The sequence below is a fragment of the Dasypus novemcinctus genome, chromosome 2 (genome assembly GCF_030445035.2).
Source record: "Dasypus novemcinctus isolate mDasNov1 chromosome 2, mDasNov1.1.hap2, whole genome shotgun sequence".
Classification (NCBI taxonomy): Eukaryota; Metazoa; Chordata; class Mammalia; order Cingulata; family Dasypodidae; genus Dasypus; species Dasypus novemcinctus.
The window spans coordinates 168,857,899-168,872,277 of record NC_080674.1 but is presented as its reverse complement, the minus strand read 5'-3'; the positions used below and the strand labels follow the sequence as shown (position 1 = coordinate 168,872,277).

General features: G+C 39.7%; 1 protein-coding gene across 8 annotated transcripts in view; it reads left to right on the top strand.

The window, feature by feature from the left end:
• Nucleotides 1-14,379, top strand: part of EBF1 (EBF transcription factor 1) — a 391,714-nt gene that overhangs the window by 274,983 nt on the left and 102,352 nt on the right. For 4 of the 8 annotated variants that reach the window (XM_004453513.4, XM_004453515.4, XM_004453512.4 and 1 more), the window contains exon 9: nucleotides 12,804-12,937. In XM_004453513.4, coding sequence (XP_004453570.2) covers nucleotides 12,804-12,937 — 134 coding nt within the window. The remainder of the gene's footprint in view (nucleotides 1-12,803; nucleotides 12,938-14,379) is intronic. The other 4 variants (XM_004453516.4, XM_004453514.4, XM_023587399.3 and 1 more) reach the window with 1 other exon arrangement.

Here is a 14,379-nt window from a genome sequence, read left to right as displayed (position 1 = left end):
TAAAATAACTTTACTTAGAAATAGGTTAGTAATATTATGTAAAGTTAATAAATACTCACCTTCCGTCTTGAGATAAGGAATTGCACAACTTAGATTTTATGGGACTTGGGCTGTATTTACATAATTAAAATGAATATTTCAGTCAAATTGAGCCGCAACCTCAGAAACACCAAAACTATCAATCTGGATTCCCAAAGGTTCAAGTTCAAGACTTAGATCTTTGCTCTGAGACTCGGCTGCCTCGTTTTTAAAGTAGAATTAAGAAAAACATCAACTTGCCTCTTCCTCAGGGTTGGTTTTAAGAATAATTGAGATAATGTGTGGGAAAGCCCTTTGAAATTTAGCAGTGCTTGGTAATTGTCAGGTACTGGTTAAGTGGGGAATCCTTTCCAGTGTGTGAATGAACGAGGGTCCCTGCCTGCTGGGAGTGTGTTTAGTTGGGTTGATTTGCATACATATCCACATGCCCAGCTTTTTATATACACATATCAAGATGAAAGTTCAAGGGAATGCATTAAGTGCCACATAAATGGGAAAGACAGGAAGAAGTTCTCTGAAGGGCTAGCATTTTATAGACAGGGGTAGTATGAAATAACTACACACAGAAGACTGATCATTTTGGCAAACTACGATTTGGCTGCATGGAAGTGAGTGGTATAATCTTTCCCCAAAAAGAAACAGTGGGAACATGCCCCGCATGTGTGGAGGCAGTGGATTCCGAGAGCTTGTCATTATCATCTTCATTTTTTTCTTCCCCATCTCTCTCCTCTTCCTCCTGGACCCTCCCTTCCTCTCTTTACCATCATCTCACATTTATTCAGCACTTACCACGTGCTGTGCTCTTTACATAGATGACCTCTCTGAAACTTCACAACAACCTCATTAGCTGAGGAAATTTCTTATTAGCCTCAATTAAAGTGGTGGAAAAATTAAGAAGTGTTTCTAAGCTAGTTTGAGGTGATGCTGGAATTTGAGTGGAGGCCCCCTGAATCTAGAGCTGGTGTTCTTTAATGCTGCCCAGCCCTACCTCCAGGTTGGGGCGAGGTGGGGAATGAGCTTGGCGAGGGAGACTAGGTCTGCTTACTGAGGGCTTCGAGAGGGGACTTGATCTCTGTAGGGAAACTGCAGAGAGCTTGTGAGTAGAGTGCTCCCATTTTGGAAACTGGTATCTGAAGAAGATAACTCTGGGTTGTTTTGGTATGTAGCCTGGACTTTGCACGTAACTAGGAATCAGATCATAGAAATGTATCTCACACAGGCAAGTTTGAGTGTTTGCTTTTCACAGTCCAGACCCCAAAGAGTAGTTTTTGAGGAAATTGAGTCAGTGCAACATGGAGTTCAACGGAAGTGGAGTTCCCTTTCTTCTTTGCTCTTCTTGTCTGGATAAGTTCGATGATACACATTCCGGTGCCTGTGACGTCACAGATCATCACCACGGAAACATCTGTGCTATAACAAATGCTGGACTGCAGCATCCCTGAATGCGTCAGGGAGGAGAGGAAACTGGCTAAAGACGATAAGGCTCGCAATAATAAAGGCTCACTAGCAGTCGCTGCTTTGGTTGTGGAGAAAAATACAGGCAGAACTATTTCAAAAAGCACAAAACAAGAGTTTTGCATTATTAAAGGTTGGGCAAGGTTGATTTTGAGATGCGGCTCACATTCAAAGCATGGTTTCCTTCAGAAGTCACTATCTATTCTGTCTTGCATGATGACAATAGAAATCCTTCAGGGGCACGGAGCTAGTTTCCCAAGCTGCTTATAGAAAAAAAAAATCTTCTAGGAACACTAGTGGGGACTTAAAAAATCAGAAGCAGAATTGGCAGGGGTTATGGTTTGTATTTTTGGTGAGTGAATGGTAGTATTAGTTGTGTGGCTGTAGAAATTAATAACTAAAAGATGATTCTTGGCCCTCCAAGGATTTAGATAATGTGCACACTGCTGGATCAGGGGCTGAGTCCTGCTCTTAGTCATATTCAGGTTGATTTGCTGAGAGGGACTTTAAGAACTTATGTATTTGTTGCTGACAGTTAAGGAGATTTTATATGGAACTCTGGATATGCAAATTCCCTTTATAATCAGAAGAGCTGCTAGTGCTGGACCCCCATTCTCAAATGGCAGTAATTCTTGAAACTGAGCCAGAGATGTCCCCTTGGTTAGCTTTGACCCCTACCACTCAAATTTTGTTAAACGCAGTCCATTTTATTCATTTACCTTCCTGCCTTGCCCTGTGGGCATTTGATTTTGTGATCCCTCTTAGAGGGTGCCTGAGAATGGTAGTTCTGATTAGCCCTTATCAGTTACAGTCTCAGTTACGTAAGCTTGATCCTGAGCTCAGCATTGTCCTGTATGATGGGCATAGTCTTGAGATGATGGAAATGTTCTCTCCCTGCACTGTCCAGTATGCTAGTCACCAGCCACATGGGGCTATTGAAATGACCACTTGAAAACGTGGCTAGTGTGATGGAGAAAATGTACTTTTATTATATGTTAATTAATTAAACTTTGAATATAAGTGGCCATATGTGCCTGGTGCCTACTGCATTGGACAGAGCAGATTTAAGTAATAGGACTGATCACCTGGGGGGATGTCGCTTAGGATAAAATGTGAATGATAGACACTGGGGCTGTGTTTGTGTGAGCCCGTCCATTTTACAGTGGGCTTTATCAAAAGGGGTGACCTGTTTCCAGAAAGGTCCTTAACACCCAGCTTGAATTCTTATCAATTTTAAAAGCAAAAGACATAAGCTTTTCAAGGTGTGTGTATGCACATCCTCACCAATAAGCATGAGTCATCTTCAGCCTGAATGAGAAGTTTCGGGGCTCTCTGTCCCTGGCCGTCAACTGTACCACTTAAATGTAATAACAAGACCTGTGTGTGAACGAGCCTACGTTATTTGATGAGCTGCTTGCCCCAACATCCATGAAGGCATAGAGCAGCCAGCTAATGCTGCTGCGGGGCTGTGGAGGCCAGATGGAGCCCCGCTAGGCAGGGTCCTGTTTTCCCAGGGCTGAGGTCCTTCTGGGTGCCGCCTCTTGTGGTTTCCCACGCAAGCACACACCGAGCACATCCAAAGACCACACTACCGTAAACCAGCCTCAGAGTGGGAGTTAAAGAAATCCCTCCTCTCTCGTGCACCTTCTTCTTTAATTTGTAGGTTGTTTGCCTGGCAAGTTTCTGACACTGATCTACTTTGCTCAGCCCAGGCAGTCAGAGCCCTTCCTTTTCCTTTGTCACAGAGTTGGAAACCGCAGAACCATCTACCAGGCTCTGTCTGGACTATCGGCAACTTACCAGCTTCTGCCTTGAAACTTTTCCAGCTGATAAATATGTAATTTCACTGCTTCTGGAGATATATGCACAGGAGGGTAAAACAAATGTCAGCCTTTTTTATCCGAGGTGAAGCTCTGAATTACGATCTGCCCGCCCTCCCTACTCTCCCCACTGCCCTGTCAAAAAGCCTCCTTAAAAATAGAGAAAACCTAATGAAATGATGGCAAAGTTTATTGCAGCTAATTTTATCAAATGATGACTAATACCAGTCCTCTTGGAATGAAAAGGAAGCCAGAACACACCCGTGTATCTCTTACGTTTGCATCTTTCATCCCATCAGAATCTTTCATCAGTTTCTGCCGAGAGGATACCATAACTTAAATTTTCCCTTTGTATGCAAACATCAGTATAAACCCCCATTATGACAGTGAGTTGAATAAGTCCTAAAATTCAAGAGGAAGACAAAGACAAAACCCTCTAACAAAAAAAGTAGATCTTACATATGCTAGGATATCTTCTTAGCAAAATTCTTAAATTCTTAGCAGAAATGTTTTCTAGAAAAAGGCCATGCCAGTATCTACTGAGACTAACTAATGAAATGTTAGATTATCTATATACATCTATATTTTAATGTTGAATTTAGCCCTGCTCCCAGGCACAAGGAAGCTAAAAATTCATTTTCAGATAAGGAAAGGCAAACCTTGACGAACAGATGGAGCAGAGTTCAGCATAAAGGTTTAATCCTATCAGGCCGATTCCTGTATGGCCATCTGGATAATCCAGCGCACACATTCAAGGCCTGTTAAAAATACGACTCCAGCCAAGATTAACGTCACAGATTTTCCACTAGACTTGCTCATATTTGACTTTATGATTTTCTAGACTTAGGGAGATTGCTTGCGAATAAAGACTTGAGTATTCCTTGTTGAGTATTCCATGGAGAAGCAGTTACATTTTTTTTTAAACCTGAAAATTTCCTTTTTAGAATTTTCTTTTACTATATTGTGTGTCCGTCTTTGGGAGGTATTTTTATTTCTCTCTCTTTCCTGGCTTTCATTTCTTGAACTTTTCTTACAATAGGATAATAAGGAAAATTGGGCTAAAAATAATTTTGTTCCTGAAAGTTCTCCTTGGCAGGAAGAAAAGAGTTATTTACTTATTGTATAAGCAGGAGCAAGTGAATTTACTATTGTTGCAACAAATATCACAATTGGGCCCATGAATAATTCATTTTGAGGATTCTCCCACCCTCCATGACAATTTCTTTTTCTCATTGCTCTGCAATGGAGTGGTTAACAATCAGAGCAAGAGAAAAAAAAAAAAGAAAAGAAAAGAAGAAAGAAGAATTGGTGGCAATATTTGCATTTAGCTGCTCTATGATTAATATTTTGTACATCTTAATTTTGGATTTGGCAGATCAAATGTGATGTGGAAAACAGTACATCTATACAGTCTTAAGTTATAAAATTCTGAGTTTCTGCAGGGTATTTAACAAACAATTTTTGCATATTATGAAACAATGCTCTGTTGGGTGTCATTAAATAAAAAAACCTTCAACAAGACTTTCAAGTGCAATTTAGAAGTTACAAGTACATCAAAATGTCAAGATTTTTCACGGTTAAATTGTTAAATCACCCTGTGTACTGAACCTGCACAGATTTCTGGATCTCAGACAGACCGACTCAGAAATCCAAAAGTGTTTTCCCTGGAATGTTTGGATTATAGTGGCTGCACTAGGATTTCTGTCTTTCCCTTGCTCAGGTGCTATGTCCAGTGTTTGTTGAGGAATTTTGCTAATTCAGAATAGAACAAGGAAGTTGGCAAATGAACAGAAAGTATTTAATAGATACAATTTGGCTTTGTCTATAGTGAGCAAATTGTGTAGTTTGGAACTTGCACAGTATGGTGATAAGCTTAGGTTCACCTGGATATCACTGTCATGTTACAACATCGTAATGTGGACTATCGTTGGAGCTACATTTCCACCTAGTGACTATGGATTGCCCCTTTTCTCATTTTCTGTGAGAGTCATTAATGTTGTCAAAGTGAAAGGCTTTCTTGCCTAACGAAGTTACTTTGGAATAAAGGATGAAAAACACTTGAAATTCTCAATCTCCTCATTTAATATTTAATAGGTTTAATTGCATCTGGTGTTGAGAAATCTCTATATCATGGGTTCCATTTCTCTTTAAAGTGACAAACACACCATGCGTACATACACACACACAGACTCTCTTGCACAAAGAATATGTGATTCTTTGCCTAAGTAATATCTAGGTAGGCTGGTGGACAGGGCAATAAATGCAGACCAGTAGCAAACCAAACAAATAAAAACCCTAATAAACGAATAAAGTGCTTAACTACATAAAGCAATTACTGATGGGCATAAAGGAAGGCAGGAACAAATCTCTCGTAACTCAAGTGAATGTACGAATATGAGTGTTATAAAGACTGCTGCACCATGAGCACTGAAACTTTTTATTCTTATTTATTTTACATTTATCCTTTTATTTATTTATTTGTCAGCTGGTTTTGAGTCTGTAGTGGTGTTAGCATTCTATAAGTGAAGTTTACACACATTGGGGCTAGAGTTGACGTCAGGTATTAGAATTGCTCTTGGTTTCCAAGGCGTCAGGTTGGAGGATGGATGAACTGTGAATAGTGTCATCTCCTCTGCATGGAGAAAATACAGTGGGTCGGTCTTCAGGCTAGGGGGAAACCCTCTATTTGTCCTCCTTTCTTTCCTGTAGCTATTAATACTAATCCTCAAGATCAAAGAAGGCAGGTTTGGTGCTATTGAGCTCAGAGTGGTCAGGAAAGTCATCAGTTCACTCAAATAAACAGCAAGAACAATTGTTCAGATTTACAGGAAGAACATTCTCCAAAAGGCTGTGTCCAGCTGGGGGGCACTTTGTGTCCCCTTCGGTCTCTGGAACAGTGTTGCTCCCAAGCACATCACCGTAATCAAGCCGAGAAAAGAGAACAGCCTGAGAATGGATGAGGTCACAAGTATCCTGCAGAAATGAGCTGAACTCATGGGTTTCACAACATTTTCTCCATAATCTGGGACAATAACATGAAAGTCAATTCCTCATTTTTGAAAAGTTTTCCATTAATATTCACTCCAGGAAAATGAGATCCTTAAAAAAACATTCTACTTTGGAGAGACTGAGGTCAAATCCACCTACTCTGTCAGTTTAGCTGGATATGTTAGTAAGTAGCTGAAGTGGAAGTTCCTCAGAAAGTCTTACGATAATCTATGTAATCTGGTATGATTAGAGTATAGGTTTTTCTAGTAAATAAATGCATTCTGGTTAATAGGGAACTGATGATAATAATTATAGCAACAGCTGATATACCAAGGGGCTTGACACATAGTCAGATAATTAACCAGAAGCAGGCACTTTCGGTGCATTTTGCCAGTCTGTGAGTTGGACAACCATATGCACACTGCAGCTTAGAGAGGTTAAGTGACTGCTTCAAGGTCACACTAAGTAGTAGATGTAGAATTCAAACAGCTGAAGCTCTTGCTCATTTTCAATTTCTATAATCCTCTGAATATTAAGATCAACTTACTACAATTTTATCCTTCTGCTTTGACTCAGAAGCCAATAGGGCTTGTGCTGGCATCTTAGGGAACCCCATTGTAAGCATCAGCTGTCTGTTCTGCAGCAATGCTTGTTAACAGAGAGTTCTGCTCGACAGAATGCTGGAAAGGAAAAGCTTACATCTTTTCATATAGTGTACACAATGGGAATGGAAAATAACCTCTATTTTCACTTTAGTAGAATTTCATCTTGAGATTTAAGAATTGGATTGGGACATTTCTAAATTTGTATATTTTACCAACTGATAGTGTCATTTCCCCAGTGTATTGAAATATAGGAATGGGGGTGGGAAGGACAAACAATGCATCTCTAACTAGGTGTCCGTAATGGGGCATCAACCATTGCAAAAGCCTCATTTTTGGAATAAGAAATGATAAATGCTGATCCTGGGTCATCCGTACAGCAACCCCAAACAAGTGAGGTATTGATCACAGCACCAAGAGATTTCAGAGGCAAAAGTAAGAGCAGCCGCAGGACCCTGCTGATAGTTGCACACACCACCTAATTCACCTCAATGGGCAGGCACCTCTGAGCTCAATTAACCCTTATTCCTAAGGCCACCCGTAAACCCTGAGGTAAACATGGCTCTCCTGGCCCCTGCTTTCTACCGGTGGAATAGATCATTTCTATTGGAGGCTGAGGTGCGATTCCAGCTTGTAAAGTCACCTTGCTTAATGAAGACCCCGGTGCTTCCAGTACGAGGGTGCAGGCACTTGAATCATGTAGCATTGATTCTGTAAATCAGAAGATTTTAAACGGCTGAGGGCATCCGTGATTTCTTCTGCCTTCTGTGGCTATTCGAAGGAAATATAAATGCTCTGGAGGTAGAGCAGGTGATAGCAGATGTCCCCTGGCGCAATTGTCTGCACACAGAACATTAGTTGTTAAATATGTACTGGAGGCCGAACGATTTCTTTCTTTCCTTTTTTTTTTTTTAAATTCTTCCCTCTCTTTTCCTTCTCACCATGACCATTGTTCAGAAGCAAATTGGAAATCTGGTAATTAGGCCCTGACTCACGGTGTAGTATTAGAGTCCCGAGCCAAAGTTCAACACCCTGAAATGAAATTTAAACCAATTAATCGGTTAGATTTTTATCACTTGTCCATGTTTTCTCAGCAATTCCCCCAGCACGTGGCCTTTGATCAACTCTCATACAAACGCTAAAATGTGTGCCTGCTGCTTGCAAGATGGGAATGACATTAACATGGTACTCATAAAACAATCAGAGCAGAGACGCCCTCAAACAGGCAGGGCACAGTAATATTTAATAAAAGCACACACATAATCTTCAGAATTAGCATTTTGTGCCTTGCAGTACCTTTGGGAGAAGAGCTTTTATTTGTGGAGTGATCATTATTATAACAAAGAAGAGCTACCTAATAATTTCCACTTTAACTCTGCAACGTGCCATGAGCATTTCAGAGCCATTATGCTAAACTGTGGTGGGGTAATCATGTTATTGTCATAGTTTGAAGGAAGGAAAATCTCCTCTACTTAGGGGGCTGGGGCGGGGAATAAAAAAGGCACCAGCAACATCAACAACAACAATGGCGGAAAAAACAACTTTTATTTTTAATGAGATTTTAAACCAGGAGTTGGGTTGCTATCTTTGTGGATACTTTGAGGTTGAAAACTGAGAGAGAAGGATTCTTTTTATTAATTAAATAAAAAATGTGCTGGTAACTGTAGTTTTGTAAATAAATATCACCCCTACCATGCCCCCATGATTCCATAATATTTTCTCAGAGATAGAAGTGTATTGATTAAGAACTGAACGCTATTGTAAACCTTTTCACTCTCAAATTCCACTGAACCCATCCACTATGACTATTAAAAACGATCTTCCACCATGTTCCTTCTGCATCTCCCTGTATATTCTGAGTGAAAGGAAAACAAGTGGCTGTTCTCTGAGCTTCCACAGAAAAAGGGTACCCAAAAAGAAGAGGGAAGGAGGGGCTCAGGGTCTGTTGTCACACTGCCAGTTTTCTTCTCTTTTCTTTTTTAATTGTTTTAAAATTAGTGTCACTTTGCTCTAAAAAATACACCTATTTCCTCTCACACAATTAAATGTCCTGTTGTATTTAATTTTTTAAAATATTATAACACATTGCCTTAATACATACATAGTTAAAAAATTCAAACCCTACAGATGTCTACAGAGTAAAAGTTAATAGTCTCCCTTTTCCCTCTATCCCACTCTAATCACATCCCCTTTCCAGAAGGACCCACTGGAGACAGTTGGTAAATATGCTTCCAGAACTTTGTTTATCATACCTGTTCATGCATAACTACACCCCCTGCCACATATACACTTATGCACATACAGGCTCGTATGTGTAGTTTTTTAAAAAAATAAGATCACCACTGTTTATTAGTCTGCAAATTGCTTATTTCACTTACTAAGTGAAGTTTTAGATTTTTTTTCCCGTTCATTTTAATGACATTCCATATTTTATTCAACCTCCCCACTGTTAAAGTGAGGGAACATCTAGACCCTGGAATTTTGTGTTGTCAATACCGGCTTGAACATTTTGGTGGTCATGTTTTGGGCACATTTATAAGCATTCCCTGGTCTGCTTTTGGTTTGACAAGTTTGTGACTCTAGGGTATGAGTGTAAAATGGCAACTTATGAGTTGAATCAGCCCATAAATATTTTGTTTGGGCTACACTTTTAAAAAATATGAATTATTTGCCAATCTTTAAAGATTGAGAAATTTCACATAAAAATCTGAGTTGCCGACTTCTTTTGAAAGATCAGAAGACCAGACCACTGGGTCTGCATTTGTGGGAAGTGACGCCAGCTGGAGTGAAGTAGTGGCTGCCCCCTTTAGATGAGGCTTTGTTCCATAATTCACCAGTGTCTCTGTCATTTCCCATTGCTTCCCCAATTCTGAGTCTGCTTGTTCTGAGGGCTTGAGCTGCTGTACTCATTTGTGTTTCTTGTCTGGTCCAGTATGGAAGCATGAGATCTGCTCTTAGGTCTGCTCTTAGGTCTGATTCTTCTAGCTAGTCACGGTGTTTTCCAACTTGCATTGTTGGCGTTTTGGAGTTCTTCATTTGGGGGTCTGTCTCATGCATTGCTGGATACTTAGCGCCATTGCCCTCCAGATCCTAAATGCCAGTAGCAACCCCTCCCCACCCCTTTCTCTTGTGGGACAGCCCACATTTCTTTTACAGATTTTCCGAACTTGCCAGTGGAAAAGTACCACAGAGCTTCCTCTTACGGCTGATATGACGTAACAGATGTATAAGAGCATCTTTAGACCCCTTTGAGGTCTAAATTTTGGGATAGCTGCCATGCTTACCTGTTGTAAGCATGGCACACAGTCTCTAAGCATGTGTGGAAGCTGGTGTTGAGTGTAGAGGTAGGGTGGATAGAGGGATGTGGCATTATTTTCCTGGGTTACTTCCTTCAAGGCCTTTTTCTCTAAAAGATTAAGATGGTGTCACATATTGTCTCTTTACCAGGTTAGCTCTGGAAGCTTCATGCTTTTTCCTGCCTCTGACAAGTGGACATATAGCTTTGTGTCTGAATGGCTGCTCACAGAATTTGGAAACATTACCCCTTTCCTTAAGATGTGTTTGAAAACACACACACACACACACACACATACACACACACATTTACACGCCTTCTGTGTACCCACAAAAGAAATAAAGGAAAGCATAGAGACGGGGTCAAGTCTAAAACCAGCAGGTCTTGACCATGTTCTTATAATGCTCTGGCTGTTGGAGTGTCTTTCAAAGCCACACAAGCACACCCTTCTGCCCCCTGTTGGGCAATGGTGAGAAAGTCTGCAGGAGACCATATTTATCTGAAGAGATATGTATGTATCATTAAAAAGATAGAAATGGACTGTAGTTAATAGTACAATTATGAAAATGTGCTTTCATCAATATTAACAAATGTACTATACCAATAGAAGATGTTAGTAATAGGGTGGTGTATGGGAATCTTGTATTTTATGCATGATTGTTCTGTAAATCCACAACTTCTCCAGTAAAAAAAGATAAAAATTAAAAGAAATCCCCAAGCTGGCACAAATAATAAGCAACACCACTGCTATGTGGTTTGTGTAGATACTCAAAAGGTCGTAGAGTTTGATGACACCATTGGATTCCACACTTTGCCATCAAGCAGTGCTCTCTCAAGACTGGTTACCAATATCCCATTCTCTTTGGAAGTATCCAGGGTTTCAGCAAAACCTTTTCTAGTCTACTCTAGCAACTGAATATACTGAATTAGGAATTAAGTACAGCATCAAGATTGTGGGAAATTAATTAAAATGTTTCCAAATTGCTTATATTTTAAGAAACTTAGTTTTAAAATATGAACTATTTCTTTTGTAGTTTGTTTGAAATCATGCATCATAGTCTACCATCGTTCTGGAAGTACTCAAACATTTTTACTCTTAAAGAAAAATTTGTTTAAGAAAAAGTCTTATGCCTGTGACATAATGAGCACAACCTTTGTATGTGTTAAGAACTGAGCAAAAATTTCCAAGTTGTGATTCATTTACTTTTTTTTTTTTTTTACTAATTCCGTTGTTTTTCTGGGAGAAAGTGGAGGAGAGAAAAGGCATCTGAGCTGCCCAGTTTCAGTTGTAAATGCATTGCTGCGAGTTCAGCCAAAAAGAAATGTTTGGTTTTGATATTTCCAAACTTCTTTGTGCAATTTTATATTAATTTGAGTCAAAATCAAGCACTTTCTCCTTGTTTGTGTGGTGGCACATGAGCAATGGTCCCAATGGGCTAGGCTTAATATTTTCTCTTCTTGCAAAAGTTAAACATGATATTTGCCAAATTTGACAAAGTACAATAATTTTTTTTTGCCAGTTTTTTCCGTAAGATTAACTGGTGCTCTCATTGGTTTCAATACTTGGAACATCAGTCTTGGACATTTAATAGACTTTCCTAAGGAGGAGAGTCCTATTTTCTCTCCTTGCACAATAGCTCCATGGCTTTGCCTGGTTGCTGTTCATTAAAAGTAATCATGAGAACAGCAGCATGGCAGTGTGGAGTTAAAAATCCTTGGTGGCACAAAGGTGCCTCTGAAAGATTTCAAAGACATTGTCCAACATTCCATTTATGCCCCAGCAATTCTGTGGAAAGCATGCCATGCTTACCAGTGCAAACCACCTCCACTCTGTTTGAAATCTCAGTATTTATAAATGATTTCTCATCTCCAAGGGCCATTTATAATGGAAAAAGAAGAGACATAAAAGTTTGAAAAAATCAGTTCTAAGGTTTTATGTCTGGGAAGGACATGAAGTCAAGGGCATATGGATGACTCTCTGTGGTTCAGCCCTAACTCAGCTATTTGGTTTCAAAAGTTCATCCTGAGAGACTTGCATTCTTTGCTTCTGTGAAATGGGATCCCTGGCATTTATTTGAAAATCTTAATAACCTTTAAAGAGGGATATTTCTATATCAGGATTGTTGACAAAAGGCATGGAGCAAGCATAATTTCCTGCCCCAGCCTCCTTTCTTTCTTAGCTTCCTATTGGACAGACATGCTTATCTAAAAATATGCTGAGTTTTCTTTTCAGAAGATGTAATAATTATGGAACAAACATACATGTTTTCTAGCTTGTTCCAAAAAGTCACCCATTGTTTTTCAATTTTTAGTATTTCATAAATTAAAATTTACTTTTGTGTTTTATTGCATAAGGTTTCAGATGGGATAGAGAATTTTGGGAAATATATGTATTTTTAATGGAAACAATGGGAATGCTTCTTTTTAAACTGAAATTGCACCCTTGGTTTTGGGTCCTAACACAGCTGGGAAATGCTGGGATCTTGAGGGACTTTGTGTTAGTAAAAAAGATGAAAGATTTTTTTTTTCTTTTTCTCAAGTCTCCCATCATTAAAGTTTGGTTCTAACAGCAGACTCCTTCTCTTTTTCATGTGTGTTGAAAAGCAGCTACCCCCTGTATCAAAGCCATCAGCCCGAGTGAAGGATGGACGACGGGAGGTGCCACTGTGATCATCATAGGGGACAATTTCTTTGATGGGTTACAGGTCATATTCGGTACCATGCTGGTCTGGAGTGAGGTAGGTGTTGTCTGAACATTCATATCTAATAGTTTGGTCTAGTTGAGGGTACTGTCTACACTGGAATTTCTAATAGAGTGTATAGAATTTCGAGGTGTCACTCAGGGTGGGCCGGCTCCAGTCTACAGAACTCTGAGAAACTAAGAAAAATGGGTTGGGTTTACCAGGAGGCAGTACTTTCTATGGGAATGACTTCCATTCTTTGCCACAAACACATCAGGAGAGTTTCTGTGTTGTATTATAATTTATCCTTTTGGGTTTGCCATGGTATGAGGGTCCTTTTGAACAAAGAGAATGGAAAGGAGATGCAAAGTCATAAAATAGATACAAGCAGGCTAAGTGCCACTTAAACTTTAACAAGGCAATAATCTGTGGATATTCTAGATGGAGTCTACTATAGTTCAATCTTCACAAGAAGCACTGTTCAAATGAATGCAATCATCCAGGTGTAGGTGGTTTTGCACTTAGTCGATGTTCTTCATCAGTGAGCGATTTGCCAGGGGAACTTAGCAGAACCCAGGGCTCTTTCCAGCCCCAGGAGTTTTCAGCTCTCAGGCATCACAGAGTGTGACTGCAGCCGTATGAAAATGACTGTATACTCAATCTGTGTAGTACTTTCCACGAACTGTGATCATTATTTTAACCTGCCAGTTGACTTATCTGGTAATTATCAGTGTTAGCTCAAGATTAAAAACCATAAACATCGCCATTATATAGATGCTGTGGAAAACTTGCCTATGCTTTCTAAATTGTGAGCCTAGATTTCTCAACCAGCATGCCCAGAACCCTTTCTTTTTCACCTTTAGTGGAATTTAGAATGAAAAACAACATTGGGACTAAAAGTCACCATAGAGCTTGTTCAGTTCACTGGTTTTACAAGTAGTCATATTAATCACTAAATTTTTTTGAGCACTTACCATATGTTAGGCTCTGTGCTGAGCTCTTGATGTTGATCATCTCCATCTTCTCACAGCTGTCTGAGGTAGATACTATTAGCACCTATCTCTTCTTAATGAAAATACTAAGGCCTAGAGATAAATAGTTACACAACAAGAAAGCAGCCAAGCAGAGCCCATGGAGTATAAGTGATGTGTATGTGGCTACACAAAGAAGTCAGTAGCAGAACTGGAGGTAGAACTCTATCTCATTCTAGTTACCCTCCTGTCACACCACTGTTTAGCCCATCTAGATATATTTTTTGTGTTTTTTTCTCTTTACTGGGACCATGGAAATCATCAGAGAATTAAGACTATAGTAGTTGGGTATGGTTATCTTCCAAAAGCAGAGCCTGTCCTTTTTAAAAAGTCTTCATGTGCCCTTCTCACTAACAGTAAAGCCCTTCAGACAAGCCTCTTGCCAGCTTGTACTGTCACTGCCTTTGTAGTTCCCGTACAGCCAAAAGTGGCTTGCACTTGGCCTAAGAATCAAAACTCTCATAAAGC